The following is a 19495-nucleotide window of genomic DNA, read 5'->3' on the forward strand; positions in this document are numbered from 1 at the left end:
AATTAACATGTGGCGTAAGATAATGAATATTATTATTTCTAAAGTCTTTTACGTTTGAACCCTCTTTTGAACTTAATATTCATTATTCAATTTAAAAGGAAATGTTGACTTTATATGTTTCAAAATGCACCTAATTAGACAAATATGACCCCAATACATTTATTTGGAGGAATTTGCCCAAAAGATTATTTTGGATAATTCTTTTGATAGCAGCATTGGCCATGGTTCTGAGAATGATCGAACAAGATAGCTGCTAAAATATCTTTCTTCCAAATGACATCGTCATTTTCATCTTTCAAGCAACATATCTCCTCAACCTAGAGCAATACCCCTACCGTAATGATTAAACGCGAACCCTTCAATTGAACAAAAGATTAGTATTCACATCTTTTTCGTTATGCAAGTTTAAATGTAATCATCATCTCTTCTACAACAAACAATCCTATGTTACAATAAGAAGGAGACGAAAGATCCTTAGGTTCAAAAATAAATAAGGTTAAAACAATTGCTGAAAAATGTGCCTCCATTAATGAATAATGATCCAATTACTGTAAAAGCTATATTCTCTTAAAGAAATTTGAATACAATTGATTTTTCTGATTTGAAATAAAATTGCCAACTTTCATACATTATTAGGTCAATCAAAATTAAATATTATTTCCACATTTACCAATCATGTTTGGAGAGCCTAATTTGCTATTGGTAATTGATGCTCAAGAAGTCCTCGACTTAAATTTTGAAAATTATTAAGCATGGATAAACATAATATTCAAAAATTTGTACATCTAAAAACATTAATTCCTGTTCATGTTCCTGATTTTAAAAGAATTCATAACTTCTTTAAGCTAAAAGACAGAATTTGAATACAAAGTTGACTATGAAAATGTTAAATTAGTTTTCCTACCGCATATGTTGACTTCAAATCATCATCATTGATACCCTTGTCAAGACCAATACTCACAGCAGGCTCCACATTCAAATCGTCCAGCAGAGTCTGCTGTTGCAGCTCGTCTACTTTAGCGCTGCCCATATCTAACATTATGAAATAAGCAAACAGACTAGGCAATAATCATCAAGTACTGAAGGTTAATAGATACAGGATTTTTTTTTAAAAAAAGAAGCTAACCAGTTTCTTTTGCTCCGGTTAATGGCAATATATGATGTGATTGTTTATGCATGGGAGCCTGCAGCTGTTGTTGAACAGATGTAGCAGCAACTAAACCTGGTGGCTGAACATTAAGCCCTATTCCGACCTAACAAACGATGGAAAACAGCAAGATTTACAATTGCATCCAAAGAAAAGAAAAGTAAATTACCTAACACGCTACAAGGGATCTAAACAGAACTAATTATTAAATTAAATGCTATCAATACTTTCAGCGCATCCAATGAAAAGATTTACAATTGCGTCCAAAGAAAACAATGCTAGCTTACCTAACAAACTACAGGGGATCTAAATGGAACTAATTATTATAATAAATGATACTTTCAGTTCACAGGACATAGCTATCAACTTTATAACTATAAGAAAAAAGAATCAGTACAACAAATAGCCATGTCTAAATGAAACATGAACCTGTTGTAAAAGGGGACTCTGTTGTTGCATAGGGAATTGTTTGGTATTAGCTCCAGTTAAATGAGGGACACCAAGAAGGGTACCATGGCCTTGTTGCTGCACTTGTTGGAGACGTTGCAGATACTTCTCCCTCTGGTCTGGAGCAATCTCAGGTCTACCACGTAATTGTGCCTATAAAAATGTTGTATAAGAATTCTTCAAAGTGTCTATTACTGTATTTCATTCTTTCAAAATATGTAAGAGCACAAGCATAAAAGCATAACCGAACCCATGCAACAGAAATTAATACAAAATAAGTTTTAAAAAGCTCATAGCAAAATGATTCATCTAAAACCTTAACAATAAGACAATAAGGAAACCAAAGAAAAATATTACCTGCCATAAATGGAACAATTAAGAAATACTTATTTTCGTGGAAATGGCAAAACAAATATTCAAATTTATTTAGCAAATAGCATCTTATTGATGAATGATCATTTTGGCGTGTATGATATTCAAGTGGCATACACTCAAAGTGAGATTCTACACAGTTTGAGTAGGGACAGAAATTGGTTGGGAAGTCTAGAAAGTTTTTTGAGCCACTGACTCTGTCCACAATCTGCCTTTTTTTCTCAACCTATTTCTTCCCTTTATCTTCCACAAACAATGCAAACATAGTGGAAAAAAGGAACACCTGATTTCCATCTTCATACTACATCACGTGTAACCAAACCATATGACTAGTATAAAGTTGCACAATGAAAATAGTTCATAAACAAAAGATTCACCATTCATTTATTTAAAAGGGAGCAATAATAAACTAAATGCAGATTTAAATTCCGAAATAACATAAAAGCATACCATTTCATTTTGATTCTGAAAGGAAGTTGCACTTTGAGGCCTCCATTGGCCTCCACTGACAGTAGATGGTGAAAAAACTCTTCCACCAACAATAGGACTTTCAGCCAAATTAATTGAATCAATCGGGACAGTCCCATCATTAGCTTGTGAAACCTGCTGTAGTAGCATTTTACTACTTAAAGGAGAAACCAATGGCTGAGCAAGAGCAGCACTAGGAATTCTTTCATCAACACTCAGAATGGTTCTCTTGCTCATGTCGGATGCTGCAGAGACTGAACTGAGAGCTCCAGGGCTAGAAATGCCAACAGAGCTTAAACTTATGGGAGTACTAGTGGATGCTTGATTCGATGGTACTCTATTTAGGCCTCTTCCTAGCGCAATCTCAGGGATAGCAGGAGACCTCCTTCCAGGGAAGGAGATGATATCATCTTCCTTAACTAAAACAGATGAGTTTACAAGTGGGGGGGTAGTGGCAGATAAACTGTCAGATGCACCGCGAACAGGACCAGAAAATATTGATGTTGCAGTTGGACCAACTGATGGACGCACAGAAGCATTAGAAGTAGCAGCAGAATTGGATCCAGCTGATGCCCCCAGAGCTACAGCAGATGGAGCTGCTGTTGGAGGAGACCCTAGGGCTACGATTTTTGATGGCGGAGTTCTCGGAGTGCTGTCAGCATTAGCGTCCTGAGAAGCTGTTTCTTCACTTTGGTCTTGAGCAGAATTCTATTGAGGGTTGGCTGCTAATAAGTCAGTCAAATAAATAGCAACAAGAATATATATGAAATACAAATTATTATGTAAAAAGACTTAATATATCAGAAGAGGAGAAAAAGAAAAAGAGCAGCGCCGTTTATCTTCACTCATAAAAGCAAATTAATTGAACTAAACCAATACTTCTATTTCTTTAGCGAGAGGGTGCCCAACACAGTATATTGGATATTGGTAGTAGAATTCTTATTCCTTCTCTACCGGCAAAAATCAGAAGGTCCCTGGACAGGAAAATCAATATAATCTTCCAAACGAGGGGAAGTCTGTGACCGTAAAATCAATAAATTCACTTCAGTTAGCAATAACCAGGGCTTCACTTGGAAAAGAGATGAAATACACATCAAGAAGGAATTTCCCTTTGCATTATCAGAAAAGTGTTAATCTCACTGAGAAGGAAAATTCCGGTGAATTTATAACAAATAGACAACAGCTTAGAAGCCTTCAACACAAGCAAAAGACTCCCTTCACGGTATTAGACTAATAAGGCCACTTGCTCCCTTAAATTACAAATCCATTGTAGTGTTGAGTTCAATTTTTGAGATAAGCACTCTATAAACAAAACAAGCAGAGGCAAGAATCACAATGTTCAAACTTGCTAATTTATATTCTTACTGAGCTCAAAATAAATATATCGCAGAGTATTAAAATCATGTTGAAAGTATTTTATCTTATTTTCTTTATCATGTTCACACTGTCAAACTTAAATCAAGCCTAACAAAATATATGTGATTTGCTAATATTTAAGCTTATAACCTCTTTACCTAGCAAATGTTACATAATTCTTCATAAATCATAAGAAATTCGAATAATTCAAGCTGCATGTTTTCAATATTTAAAAGCCAAATATCAATAAATAAATTAAATTAAAATATATAACACTTTGATTATTATGACCATCATAATTGTATATTTATAAATATATTCCACTTAAAACGCATGGGTCAGATATAAGTTTAACAGAAACCTAAAATGAGAAATTAAATAAGCTAATAAACAAACAAAAATAAGTATTGAATGATAATTGAATTGTAAATAGAGCATATTGTTCCATTTAACCCTAAGTTGCACTTTGATGATAAGCAACTAAAATAGTTAAAGTTTATTGAGTTTATTTTATTATCTTTAAAAAGTTCAGACAAATACTTTATTTTTCAAGATAGTGCAGTGAATGTTATGTGTTTATAATATCTCATACATGGCCAAAGGTTTTTCATGCTGCTCGCAGTATATGCAAAACCAAACATAAGTCAAACGTTAAATCAGCCATAGGAACGTAGTCAAACAAGTTTAATTTACACCACAATTGCATTTTTTGATCTTCAAGAAACATAGAAACTGCAGTTTTAATCAATGGCCTGTTTGTGTGTATTTTGCTATTTACAACAATGGATTTTGCCCTTAGACAATATAACAAGAAAGAGGAAGCGCCTTGCTATACTTATTGTTTTTCCTTCAGTAGTGGAGAGGATAGAAAGAATGCCACGAGAAACATAAAGTTTTGCTCAAATTAAGAGTATCATAAATCAAAGGAAATCAACCACAAATAATTATCAGATCAAGCTAAACCTAATAGTTCTAGGACATTAATTATATATAACTTCAACCAAGAGAACCCTCATGTCCCATGGAATGCTCACAATGATGTGAAGTGGCCATTGAGCTTCCTCTAAAACGATCGTCAAGTGACACAAATCAAAACATAATTAGGTCAAAATATTTGGATTATTATTCAAAATAAATTCAAATTTCACCCGAGGATCTTTTGTCTCTAAACTTGATAGAAATAACAAATTCATTAAATGCGTATGAGATTTTTTCATTCTTTGACCTTTACTGGCTGATAACACCACTTAAATTAGAAGAACTAAGGGCACTAACATATAAACATTGATGAAAACTCCAATGCCGCAGGATCAGTGCTTGTCAACAATAGCAATTGACAAAAATTTAAAAACCTAATCGGCAAAACAACAAAACACATGAAGGCGCTATCTGTTCAACCAACTGGTCGCCTAAAGCTTGCATAACTAAATAACGGCTAAAAGTAAATGATTTACTTAGTTTCTTAACTCAATTTTATTTAGCATAATACAATAATACTGTTTAGATAAAAGTTGGTAATACCAATTTCTAACCGGCAAATGAAAGTTACAGTTGCAGTCTTACTTACAATGGAATTCTTAATTGTAGAAACAGAGCCAACGCCCTGCCAAGGATACAAAAGAAAATAAAGAAAATATTTCAATATGAATATAATGGACAAATGACACGCATATGAAGCATAAAATTCAGTACGTAATAAAAATAGATATAAAGAAGTATATATGACATTATAAAGGCTACCTTCACAGAGAGTATCAGAAAGGTGTGGTAGTTGTGATTACTATAAAATTTATCATTTCTCACATTATGTCTATATTACAATGAGCTATGATGCACCAACGCTCCTCTTAAAGAGGGCGAATTATTAGAACCGGTCACCGGACCTAAATTTGCGTTTGGAACCTTGCGCTTTTGATGTATTTTTGCAAAAGGGCAGCTAATATGCGTTTTTACTGCGCATATTAGCTGCCCTATTATTGAGTATTTGAAAAGCGCAGGAAAAGGGCACCAAATACACAATGAGTGAGATATTTGTTGCGCTTTTTCTTTATTTTTGCAAATACTCAACAAAAAAGCAATTAATATGCAATTAAAATTGTGTATTAGCTGCCTTTTTGCAAAAATACATCAAAAGCGCAGTAAAAGCACATGAAAAGCGCACGGGTTCCGGACGCAGATTAGGTTCGGTGATCGGACCTAATAATTCGCCCTTAAAAAGGACATGCAGTGTCCACACGTGAAAAACACGTGTCCGATTAAAAAAATGTTTAAATTTAAGCGGATACGCGTGTCCTAATTTTTTATGATAAAATTATTTTAAATTCTAAATTTTTTATATTCTTATATTTACTAATCAAATAAAACATTACATTCGCACGTATATGCATCAATATGAGCCTCCCGTATGCCTTAGGGTTTCTGCCCCTTGCCCCGTCTCCCGCAGCCCCTCCTGGTGCCGAAGTTCCCTCCTCCCATCGCTTTGGCACACATCGATCTCCCCACATCTGCTCTCCCTCAATCTCACACTGGAAGACCCACCGAACCCCTCTCCTCCTTCATCTCTTTGGCACGCATAGCAAATTGAAGCTTGTGTCCGACCTATGACCTCAGGCCCGAACTCGAGTTCCGCTCCAGCTATCGGACTCAACCGCCTCCGAGCATCCTGTCGGGCCGACCATCCCTCTCTCCCGCAAGTATATTCCCTACCCCTTATTCCTTCTAGTATTCCTCTTCTCCATTCCCTTCCCCTCTTCCTTCTACTCTTGAAGCTATGTTGTTGCACCTAATTCTCTAGTCATCAATGCAATAATTGCAAGATTTTCAGTCTATGTTGCTAAAAATTTGATCGTATATTTGACAATGTTTCCGGGTTGCTTAGCTTTGTTATATTTTGCATGATTATTAGAGAATAAATCTTTTTTTGTCAACTTATCATTTGTAGTCTTTTCACACATGTCATAGCATTCTGATCTTTGCCACACTCAAATAGGTTATCACTGATATATTTATCACATGTTCATCCCCATAAAACATAGTCATCTAAACATGTTGTACTAGACATTTTGTATTAAATATTTAATATTATAAGCTAGACAACTTATCATGACATTCATTTATTGTTGTTTGTCATTTCTAATATGATGTTATATTAATTTCTATACACTATATAAACAAAATTGTAATGGCGTGTCCACGTCGTACCCGTGCCCTACATTTTCAAAAAAAAATGTCTCCCATGTACGTTTCATGTCCGTGTCCGTGTTTGTGCATCATAGACAATGAGTAAGTCTATAAGACTTTTCTCAAACACAATAAAATTCAAGCATGCAATGATAACTAGAATCTCATATATAATACATTAAACCGAGTAAATTCATTTTAGCAATGTGGTTTTTACCTTTGCTATAACATAAATATTTAGAAAAAATTCAAAATAGTCCCTAGACTATTTATTTGTGGCCAATTTAGCCTAGAATCTCACGTTACAACTTAGTCCTTCAAATATACAAAATTGATCCCAATTAAATCCCTTGACTATACAAAACTAAGCCTAATTTAGTCCCAAAGAGATCATTTTGTATCAATTTTGTATAGCCAAGGGAGTAAACTGGAGCAACGTGATACTAGGGGACTAAATTGGTCATATACAAAAGTCGGGGACTTTTGAAATTCACCCAAATAAATATTAATAGATTCATAGACAAGCTAACATAACAATCAAAATTTGCTCCATTATCTAAAAATATAACTTATATTCAAATGACAATATGTGAAAGATACAGAGCAATTAAAAAAAACTATCTCAAGCACAATGCAAAAAATAACATTTGTGCAAAAAATAACATGCATCTCATTTTGAATATGCTACACCAAGAAGAATTAGCTTAAATAAAGAAATTCAAATGCAAAAAAATGTTTCTCATCTTTAATGTATTACACGGAGTAAATTAATAGTAAAGTATAATTAGAACTCATGCGTCACTTATAAAAAAATCATTCACAGATTAAAAACAAATATTAATACAAACTAACAAAATTTGTTCCATCCACCAAATACACTCCTCGTCAGACCTTTGTTGAAAATATTCAATATGTTTAAGAAAATCCAATAATGAAAACAGCAAAATTAAATAGCTAGTGTTAATTAAACCAACTCAATTTAGTTTTTACATTCAACCTAGTATCACTTGCGAGAAAAATAAGAATTTGAAAGTGTCAAATGGGCTCTAAAATTCATCATGGACTTCGGCTAGATTGCATTAATGATGGGCATGGTTGGATACCCACTAAAGCTCACATATGATATAAATATATAATGTACTTTTTCAATAAAATTTATAATAGAAATTCACTCAATTTTCATAATTAACATCAAATGGACTCGATTTTGTTCAAATTGAACATTGAGAAGTGCAAGTCAAAAAAATCATTTAATATTGATTTTGAGTTATGAAGTATGGATATTCAAAAAGCCCTTTTGTATTCATAATAGACATCAATTAAACCTGAAACACCTCTGGCATGCTATATCATTACCTAATCTCAGTTCTACTTAAATATGTCTAGTCTCTAAAGGATGATTGTGAACTTCTTAGAAATTATTTCAACCCATACCCTATTAGTTTGCTTAATGGTGCATTAAAAAATTTCTTAATATTTCGATTGAATTCATTGCTGGAAGTACCTTTGATTATCATCCATGATTTACCATCAAGCAACAAGAAAAAAAATATTTTCAAAGTGGGTTTTGAAAATTGTTCCTCATGTTGAATGTTTTACACCGAGTAAATCAACATTAAAAAAGTATAATTTGAACTCATTCATCATTATAAAAAAGCATTCACAGATTCAAGCAAATATTAATACAAACTATTAAAATTTTCTCCATTCACCAAATACACTCCTTATCAGACCTTTGTTGAAAATATTCAACATGTTTGAGCAAATCTAATAATGAAAACAACAAAATCAACTAGCTACTGTTAATTGAACCAACTAAATTTATAGTTTTGACATTCAACCAAGTATCAATCAGGAGTAAAATAAGCATTAAGAAGTAAATCATGGTGATGTGAAACGTACTTGCAAGGATGATTAACTTAGGGAGTTTGCACGCTTAATATTAGAAGCCATAATAATCATATCTTCACAATGAATGCTCTAACGACAAAAGAAAGCATAGGATAATTGGTTGGGGGATTTCTCTATAGACTCCTACTTAAATTCTCACACTTTGGATACTGTTAAGGTTTCTCATTTTATTTGTAACAATAGTTGGAATGTGAATAGATTAAATCAGCTGCTTCCTAGTTGTTTAGTGAACATCATCTTAGCTATTCCTTTAAATATTAATGTTTTGGATAAAATTCTGTTTGCTGCATCTTCTGATGGTAAATTTCATATGCGTAATGTCTGGGATAAATGCCGCATGCATTTGGAAAAATCTGTTAGATTTGCTTCTATTTGGCATAGCACTTTCCCTATTACTTACTCGACTTTTGTTTGGAGGTGTTTCAAAGGTTTTTTACCTGTTGATAATATTCTGCAAAAGAAAGGTTTCAATTTAGCTTCTAAATGTTTTTGTTGTTCTAATTTGGAGGATATTGATCACATTTTTATTAATGGTAGGATTGCGCATAAAGTTTGGCTTTACTTTTATCAAATATTTAATATGAATGTTACTTTTACCCCGGATAATTTGTTTGATATGGTGGATAGTTGGTTCAGTCCTACTAAAGGTCATATTACCAATCTGATGCCTATTCTGATATTATGGTATATTTGGAAAGCGCGTAATGAGGCTAAACATGATAATATTAAAATGGTTGACACTAACATTATTAACAATGTGATTAGTAAAATCAAGAACTTGTACTCCTGCAATGTTATTAACTGTAAAACTTTTGATAATTGCGATATTGTGGCTGTTAAGCTGGGTATCCAGCTTGATAAAGGCAGTGATGTTTATTTGGATACGATGGTTTACTGGGTTAAACCCAAACCCCCTTTTATTAAATTGAATACTGATGGGTCTGTGGGTTTAGCTTATGCTGGAGCGGGTGGTCTTATTCGTGATTTTCAGGGTGATATTATCTCTGGCTTTGCTGCTCCTGTTAATCGGCTGGATGTTTTATGGGCTGAGCTTAATGCTTTATTTTTGGGGGTCCAGCTGTGTTCTAAAAAGGGTTATCATGATGTGTGGATTGAGTTGGACTCTAAGTTAATTGTCACGAGTATTTTAGAGAACTTCATTGGCAATGCGAAGAATTTTTACATTTTTAGGAAAATTAGAGATATTCTACTCACTTTAAACTTTAGGATTTCCCATATTTATCGTGAAGGGAACATGTGTGCGGATTGGTTGGCGAAAAAGGGTGCTAATCTGGTTGATTATGAAGAAATTGATATTGTAAATCTTGATATCTCCTTTAAAGGTATGCTTGTTCTTGATAAATTGGCTTTGCCCAATGTCAGAAATGGGTGAGTGCACTGTTGTTTTATGTGTGGTTGGGCTGCTGGTTTTTTATTTCCTTTTTTTACTGCGTTGTTTTGTCTGTACCTGGATCTGTTATGGGTTCTTTAGAGGTTATTTTTTCTAATATGAAGTGCTGGAGGTGTTGCTGGTTTGGTTATCAGGGGATTTTGAGGTGGGGGCCCTGGTGGTTTCTGGTTCTTTTGTCGTGGCATCCTGGTAGGGGGATTATCTGGGACTGTTCGTTTTTTCTGGCTGCGTCTGATTTTTTAGATGATTGGATGAGTAAATTTGGTAAAGGTCCTGATGTTCTGATTGAGCTGGTGGGTTCTTTTTGGTTTTCGGATAAAGCTAGTAGGGTGTTTGGGATGAGATGTTTGCTGTATTATTTAACTGTTTTGTTGAATTCCGTGATATTGATGTTATTATTGAAGATTTTTTGCAAGTATAAGAACGGAAGAATTTACGCGTGGTATAAGGTATGGATTCTGTTGTTGTTTCTTTTTTTTTTGTGCTATTTTTTGTCCAATTTTGCAGGAGAACTGAGCTGATTGACTTTAAGACTCTTTGGCGTCTCCTTTTTTGGGTGCTGCTGCTTCACAGCCCACAGTTAGAGTTGAATTATTTTTGTAACAGTAGAAAGAGGATCCTCCGGCTCATAGGTTTTTTGGTTTTCTTTTATTTTGTAGCTCGTTGGAGCATTAGAGGGCTGGAGGAACCTCCTAAGGACTGTGTAACTGCTTATTTATATCAACGCGTAGGCCCCTTTGTGGGTTTTAACTAAAAAAAAAAAAAAAAAAGAATGCTTAGAAATGAAACGAGTTCGAGTTAAGAAATGCAACAAGTTGGGTTGGCAAAGTTCGAATCTTTTCGGAGCAATTTGTATGATGATGGGCCCCTGCTAACGTTAATAGACTTTGTTGATGTGCTGCTTATCAATGTATAATTAGTAAAAAGAACGTCAGATATGATATAGGGTTGACAAGCAGTACTGATGCTCCTTAACGGTGTTGTAGGAGCTCTGCATCTACTTTATTTGCAAAACCCAAGCTGGCTCCATTTGACAGACTTGGTTCAATAAATATGGGGCTATTCAGAGCCCTCAAATGGAGCAATATCCAAATTACCATAAACCTGATGAGATGATAGAGAGCTTATATCGTAATTAGAATATCTCTCAACTGCATAATTCATGAGTAAGGCAGCAAATCCGGCAAATTTCATTAAAACGATATCAAATTAACCTACTTTATTCATGCAGCAGCTCGCCCAAACCACTTATTATATGATAATTAATCTTGTGGCGATGATGATGATGATGATGATACATAACTATATATTAACTACTAATTAGGGCATTCCTTCCTGCAATTCTCTAAAGTATCAAACTTCGCAATGCAAACATCCCATTTTGGACAGCAGTAACAAAGTTGGGCAGGATTATGGTGACATATAACAGGACTACAGATTTCAAAATCCTGCTCCTTTGCACCCACCTGTAGCTCCCGCCCTGCAAATATATATATCATATATATATTGATGCATGTATGGTCAGCTAGCTTAATTATATATACTTTGTTAATCCCAATAACAAAAACTAAAGAAAATACTTAATTAAATCAGTCATTAGAAAATGAAAAAGGCAAATATTTGCTTACCCTCGTGAAAAGCGAAGAGACATGTGAGAAGCAGGGAGAAGAGAGCAAGAGCCATGAAGTTTGATTTCTGAGCCATATTTTCTTTTCTTGTCTTGAAAATTTGTGGATATCAGCCTGGGAAGAGTTGTGGTCATTTTATAGAATCCCGAGTCCCAAAACAGGCCAACTGTGAAATGGACTCACTTTTTTCTTGATTTTCTTTTTAGAGCAGAGCAGAAGGGAACACATTGAATGTCAAAAATTAATTATCACGACCTTTCAATATCTCCGATGATGAAGAAAGGACGAAAAAAAGAACTGTTAAGTGAAGAGGAAATAGAAAGAATAGGGGAAGAATATACTCTACTCACATGCATGTGCATGGCTATTTTGCCCGTTGTGATTTGAAGGCCCGTTCTGTTTCGGTTTCCTCTTGATTCGATCTATTTGGTCCGATAGAAGTCCAGCGTCAGGCTGTGGTCCGATAGAAGTTCGAGCGTCAGTTAGTGGTCCAGCGGAATTTCGGCGTCAGGTGGTGGTCTGGTGGAAGTCCGGCGTCAGGTGGAAGTCCGGACGTTAGTTGTTGGTGGAATCCGGACGTTAGTTGTTGGTCTGGCGAAAGTCCGTGCGATGGTCGAGGAGGAGCTAGGAGGCAAGACAAATACTTATTATTTTTTATGTAAATAACATTATCATATTAATAAAGTTTATGCTTTCATTGTCCTACAATTACTATGCTTTGATGAACTTGTTGAATATGTATGTGTCTGCATATATAATTGAAATTCTCACAGATTTTTTTTTTTTTTTATGTTTGAAATAAATTTTTTTTTTATGAATGATATGAATTGAAATATTAATTATTTCTAACATTAAGAAAAAGACTTTAGCATTGTCCTTTTAAAATTGAATCTAAAAAAAAAAACTAGATAGATTTACATACATACCTTTTAAAACTATTAAATTATATATTTAACACTCAAATTTAATTATGTATATATAATACTCATAATATAAAAATAAAATCAAACAAATTATTCTTCACATTTCAAACCATCGCGTCATAATCACACCGCTCATTCTCTCTCCCTTCTTTGTTAGTTTATCAAGTTGCCGTTACTAAACATAATAGCACTCTCTATCGCCTATGTCATTGAACACATAATTGTTCTCCATTGTCCCCCTTAACGCAGTCTTAGATCTTGTTGAGATCACCTATGGTAGAACTCTGACTTTGATCTCAGCCACCTTGGCCTCCATCACGTCACTCGCGGAACTCCGCCACCTCCATCCCTCCATTCCACAGGGAAAAAGAAAAACTTAGGTACCCATTCTCCCATCTTGTGGCTACTTCATCTTCTCATTCTTCTTATCTCATATCTGTCAACATCATCACCTCTTTCATATCCGACCATCTCTTCCATCTTCGAACATCTAGATCTTATTAGAGCCTTCTTGTGCATATTCGACGACATAGTTAACTTCATCAATGAAGTACAAAGTTATGTAAATTGTGAAGTTTAGATTTCAAATATATAAATCCAATAGTATTAAGTTGCTACACATGATAATCCCCCAAAAAACCTATTATAGAATTTCCTTTAGATATAAGAGTGATCACCCATATATACTTAAATTAAAGTAGTGTTAGAACTATAATGTTCAGGTATGCATTGGCATCCCACAAGTATATTTTACTGTAACATTTTTTAAGGCTCATACATATGGTTGACTGTTGATAAAAAAAATGTGTTGAATCAACACAAATCAAATTTGTAACAAATTAATGGCAAACATTTGATATAAATTATTCATTTCTTCTTGGCTCACTAGCTAGAATTACGATATCATTCATTGAATTGAATAATGCGATGATGCAAAAGTAGCAAACAATCTTAAATTTTATCAAAGTCGATTGGTAGCTAGCACAAATCATACTCATTGAATCAGTAGAGTTTCATTAATAATTTTAAATTTAATCGACGATAACTGGTAGCTGTCATTGTCATTAAATCATTTTTTATCTCCTAAGCTAGCCTGAGCTTAGGTGGTTTTACTCAGTGCATTGAGAAAAGCGCAGTGGAAGTGGGATCGAATGTTTACCTTGGAGAACGGCTGCAAGGAGATCATTTGGCTTGCTGGGAGAGGTATGCGGGAGAAAGTCGAGCAGGAGCTACCGAGTTAGGGCTCGTTAGGGAGATAAGGAGAATAGGCACATAGCAGTTATTTTGAATTGAAAGTTCAGTGGCAACGGTTGGCAAACCGTCTCTACAGAAATTGATGCTAAAATATTAAATTTTTCATAATTTTTTTGCAGCGGTTAAAACTGTTGTCTATACTAATCTACATCAGCGATTTTAAAACAGCTACTAAAAACTGCTGCCACAAATTTTATATTTTTAATAGTGTCTGCTCATGATAAGCTACAAATTTTTTGGTCCACCATGGATGTAGAAATTCATGAGATGACGAATTTGTGCTTCAATTCTCCTAATTGAAACGTATTGGTGAAGGCTAATTTCAATCCAATTCATTCAAAAGACGAAAGTCCTATGGTAATGCCCATGATCGATTAATAGGATTTAAATCATCTTTTATAACAATCCTAACTGCATTTTGCTCAATTTAAAAGCCCAGCCATTCACTGCATTTTAGATGACCAGCTTGAAAATCTGAGAAAATTATCCTATTCAGTCAAAATGAATTGAAGTGTTAAGGAATGTGAAGAATCTTCTATATACATGGCCAACACAACATTTTTTTAAGCTTTGATTCTTTGACGATGTCTTATGTATGCTAAACATGAAATATTAGTATTGCATAAGAAAAATATGCAATGTATAAAGCAAGAGAAAATAAATTAAACATCAAATAATATTTGTAATAATCAAAACACGTGATTGGGCTCCCATATTGTAATAGTTCGATGGTGGTGCTCTAAGATTATTGAAGCTTTGGAGCTTTCATGAGTCTTAAACGAATGTCAAATTATTGATCTAGACTCGAAGCTGGTCGGGTTCGGGTCCAAAAAATCAACCCGTTTGCATAAAAAGTGTCGCGTTAGATTCGAGTTCGACCCAAACTCCCACCCGAAACCCGCTTTTGATAGCCCTATTATTGTTCTCTTATAAAATAACATATATGCAAAACTACCAAGTGAGATCTCAATATAGTCATGTCAAAATGCTTAGAATAATCATATCTAACATATTTCAAAAGGTACATGTATAAATCATATAAATCAAGAGAAAATATATTTTATTGAATTAGGGGGATAAAATCATGGAAATCAAAATCAACTAAAAATAGATGCAGGGTAAATATTACCCATCATGATTAGAACATTTTTATAACTTGAGCGCCAAAAATTAATGGCTTGGGCCTTACTTTCTCTGTCTTCTCTTTTTTTTTTTTTCTCTATATCTTATTCTCTTCCCAGGGTGATGTGAGTGGTGAGGGTTTTAAGTAAATGAAATGAAACATTTTTATATAATATTTTTTATCATTCAAGTGTTGCAGTGCTCTTGAACTCAATGTCGTAAGGCTCCATTTGAATACCTCAAACCTGAATGCCTAGCATTAATGCACCCACACAACCAGAACTCAAAATAAACAGAGGAAAGCACCATTGTGCTCACAAGCATAGCGCCAGAGTGCTCCCACACATATTTTCATGCATGGAGGAAATTTTTATGGATCATTTATAGGCTATTAATGGGTGTTTAATCTTGCTAAGATTAAGGTCTTTATACATATTCCTTCTCAAATATTTAGCAAGTGGCTAGCAGCAAGTTGTGATAGAAGAACTCACCTTGCAAGTGCCCATGGGAGAAACTCACATGAACAATCTAAGATAAGTAATACTCACCCCAGCCATATCAATAGGCATCACTTGTTTGGGTCTATCACAGAACTCACCATAAACAAGGTGGTTTGGAGATTCCTCACCAATTCAACAATAAAGCACTCGCCATGTGCCCAAACTCCACCCAGTCACTCGCTCTCTCTAGTCACTCACTCTCTCTTGGAATGACTTTCCCATCATCCAAATTCAGCTACACATCTACATGAAGGCAACTATTCGAGGGACATTAGTTCAACTCATTATGATTGTCCAAGCCAGAGCTCTCATTTCCATCAACAAAATCTTACTCTCCTATCTCAATTGATCCTGAAGCTTCCTTACAGGTCAATGGCTAAATTAATCAATTCACAAGCCGCTAGCCCCCTTCCATCTTTATTTTTGCCCAATCACACTTGCTCTTTACCCACTCAGCATCACTAGACTTGTCGAAAGCAACTTGCTGAAGCTTTCCAATCTTACCCTCCTTCAACCAACCATGAAGTAACATGAGTCTAAGGTAGCATATATTATTGTACGAGTATTCTTTAAGGCATTATACTTTTCAAGCTTCTCTTACATGGCATTTTTTGTAGCCCTTACAACCTTAAAAATTGAGGCAATGAGGAGTAATTTGTGTGTACTTTTGAATTCCGCCATATCTAATCTCCATTCAACCGGCCTAGTTGAACCTAAAACTACTCCCCCCTACTATTAGGTGCTTAACACTTCTATCTATGATGGTAGCCCGAGGGGTGTCAATTATATATTGACCCAAATCAAACCCGATCTGAAAAATTCTATTTCGATTCCTAATTCCTGACACATTTGAAAAATTAGGTTATGTCTTAGTTAACATACTAAACAAAAAATGAACCAAATTTGACTAGTGTTCTGCACCGCTTCTACCATACCTTAGCTCGCACTCATATTGACAACCTCGCATCTGTGATTGCGTAGTGTTTGCAACAATGCTCGCACATTTATGCTCACCCGCTCACGACCTCGCCCCTTCCTAGTCTTTCCCTCACCCGCTAGCAGTTAGGCCCTAGCTAGCACCCGCTACCATGCGGCCTATGCTCGATGCCCACCTATTGTACTATCAAACCTAATGCTTAGCGAGTAAACAAGTCGGGTTGGGTCGGGTCAACTCGAGTTAGACATGTTGGGTCCGGATCTTAATTTCTAACCCATTTATCTAATTGGGTTGAATTCATATGGACAGTTAAAGACAGATCAATTTTAGATTGGACTGAACTCAACCCCAAACTCATTTTAACAATTTTAGGCAACCCCTTCTTTGCTCTTCGTTCTTTTCCCATCTCGATTGCAATCATATATCTCGAAGCCCCTCGAAGCAGACTACACTCTTTTCTCGCCCTTCTCCATCTCCAGCCCTCTCAATCACAGGGGAAATTATTTTGTGCAGACTATAAACGCAGCTCTATGTCTGAACTCCAATTAAATTAAGACACGTAGATTTCTTAAGACCTGACGACCCGGCCCAGCCTAGCTATGAAAATTTTGAAATCCCGACGGTCCACTCATTTTTTATACTTTTAAAAAAGAAAAATGTGAAAGCTCTCAAATATTTAGGATTGTTGCATAATAAAACTTTTGTTGCCTATTGAGAAAAATAAAAAGACAAATAGACGATGAAGATGGAGATTGATTTTGAGGACTTCACATTCTCTACAGAGCCATTGTAAAAGAAGAAAAAGTTTAAGAGTAAGGCGCATTTTACTCACCTAGCTAATAATTTCTTTTAATTGTAATATTATGAGGCAATATACATTTTTCTGAGCTTAATTTTTCAACAAAGAAATCTATCATAAAGACAAATACAACATAATTGTGTTCACCTTCAAGGCATATCAAGTTCTCAAACAAGCACAAATACTTTAACGAGGATTTTATAAACTTGGCAGCAATGGTTTATGCATTTTTTGCAATATTTCGCACAAATTCACTTAGAATGTATTCTCAAATATTTATATGTCGAATGCGGCGAAAACACATGCTTCTGTAAGTTAACTATGCAAAAATTTATCTCAAATGATACTTTTTTTACGTTCATTTATTATCTCAGATGTAATTATTATGCATTGTTTCTCTTTCATTTATATGATATTTTGTTCATTTTGATGTTGTGCATTATTGTGTATCGATGTGTACTGCTGTGTATTATTGTGTGTCATTATCTACTGCTATGTATTGAGTATTAAATTAGTATCAAGTGCATTTAATTAATTTTTCAAAATAAAATAAAACTTGATATATGTTTATAAAACATATATATATATATATATCATATTAATATAATTAAGTTTATTTTGAAAATAAATTATAAGTTGTCTAAAACATTAAAAATATATACACCCTCACAAAAGAAAAATTAAAGATTCTTTGGAGGATAAACTCTATTTTCTTTTGTTTGCCAAAAAAATGAATAATAAAAAGAATGGAAGTGAATGAGATAGAATAGAAAAATATGGGATATTGAATGGCTCACTGACTTCATTCAAGAAAAAATTTATATGTTTATTCTTCATAGGTGCTATTCCCTGATATTATTTGTGTGGTGGATATTTTTTTCTTCAACCAGATCAATTTCAAGTTTCTAGCTTTTTTTTTTGTCATAGTTTGATTGTATGTGTTGTTGTTAATTCTTTAATATTATAGCTAATTGTGGGTAATTAAAAAAAAAACTTATTTCTTTCATTGCATCTCTTGGGTTAACAACTGGTAATGGGAGGGCTAATAGTGATAGAACTAGGGATGTCAAAATCAAGTAACGGGTCCGGTTCGGGTCTAATCTGAAACTGACCCAATACAAGTTGACATGACCGATCCCAACCAGCTTCGGATGTGGGTCAACCAAACATGACCCAATAATCGAGCAACCTATGTGTGTATGTGCTTTTCACGATCGTCAACCGCCTGTGCCGTTGTGCGTACATGCTTTTGCATACGTGTTCACGGTGTACATGCTTTTCACGATCGTTGGCGGTAGCCTTTCGCAATCGTCGGCGGCCTGTTCGTACATGCTTTTCACGATCGTCGGCGCCGATAAGCTGCTGCAGGCGGGAGAGCTTTGTGACATCAAGCTGCAACTTGCTCGATTTTTTTTCGCCTCCGTTAATCAGCCCGAAGTCCAAACCCCTCTACATGTCTGACTTGTTGCTTCTTGGTCAAAAACGGGGTTTCCCGGTTCACTCGAACTCGACATGAAATTTGAAACGGGTAAAAAATTGGGACCTGAACCCGACTCGTTCTTAAAACGGGTTGACCCTAACCCAAAATATTCTGATAGAGTGCGAGTCGAATTTTAAGATCTTGTCAATTTTGACACCGCTAGATAGCACAAGGAAGCCTCACAACCGTGATGCCCACTAATATTGAATTGTTATGATCATAGTTATTTTTTATTAATGCTCAATTGCACCAAGCAGCATTAAAGTCAAACCACATGACCAGAAATTGTTATGATCATAATTATTCAAGTACAACACCAAATTGGCTATAACTTTTTCGTTTTTAAATTTTGTAGGGAACAAATAGCAAAATTAATGTGTGATGCAGAATTAAGATAACAAATGAATAAGCTGATCCTCTTTTTGATGAAAAATTTAGATTTGTTGAATTAAATTTTATAAAAAAACCTTCAAACTTCATAGGAAAGTAAGATGTTCGTTCCAAAAAGTTCATTGCTATTAATAATATATAGTAATATACAACAATACACAGAAGTACAA

At 34.7% G+C, this 19495-nt stretch overlaps 1 protein-coding gene across 4 annotated transcripts in view; it reads right to left on the reverse strand.

The window, feature by feature from the left end:
• The window catches only part of LOC110093016 (CCR4-NOT transcription complex subunit 3), a 74447-nt gene that overhangs the window by 16572 nt on the left and 38380 nt on the right, over positions 1-19495 (reverse strand). For 3 of the 4 annotated variants that reach the window (XR_002302661.2, XR_002302660.2, XM_020817758.2), the window contains exons 8-12: positions 5358-5393; positions 2417-3142; positions 1577-1747; positions 1127-1253; positions 905-1032 (exon numbers count right to left, since the gene is read on the reverse strand). Coding sequence is in view for 1 of the 4 variants with exons in the window: in XM_020817758.2 (XP_020673417.1) it covers positions 905-1032; positions 1127-1253; positions 1577-1747; positions 2417-3142; positions 5358-5393 (1188 nt within the window). In the remaining 3 variants the exon portion in view is untranslated. The remainder of the gene's footprint in view (positions 1-904; positions 1033-1126; positions 1254-1576; positions 1748-2416; positions 3143-5357; positions 5394-19495) is intronic. The other variant, XR_002302662.2, reaches the window with a different exon arrangement.

Source organism: Dendrobium catenatum, unplaced genomic scaffold (assembly GCF_001605985.2).
Source record: "Dendrobium catenatum unplaced genomic scaffold, ASM160598v2 original_scaffold_73082, whole genome shotgun sequence".
NCBI classification, from domain to species: domain Eukaryota; kingdom Viridiplantae; phylum Streptophyta; class Magnoliopsida; order Asparagales; family Orchidaceae; genus Dendrobium; species Dendrobium catenatum.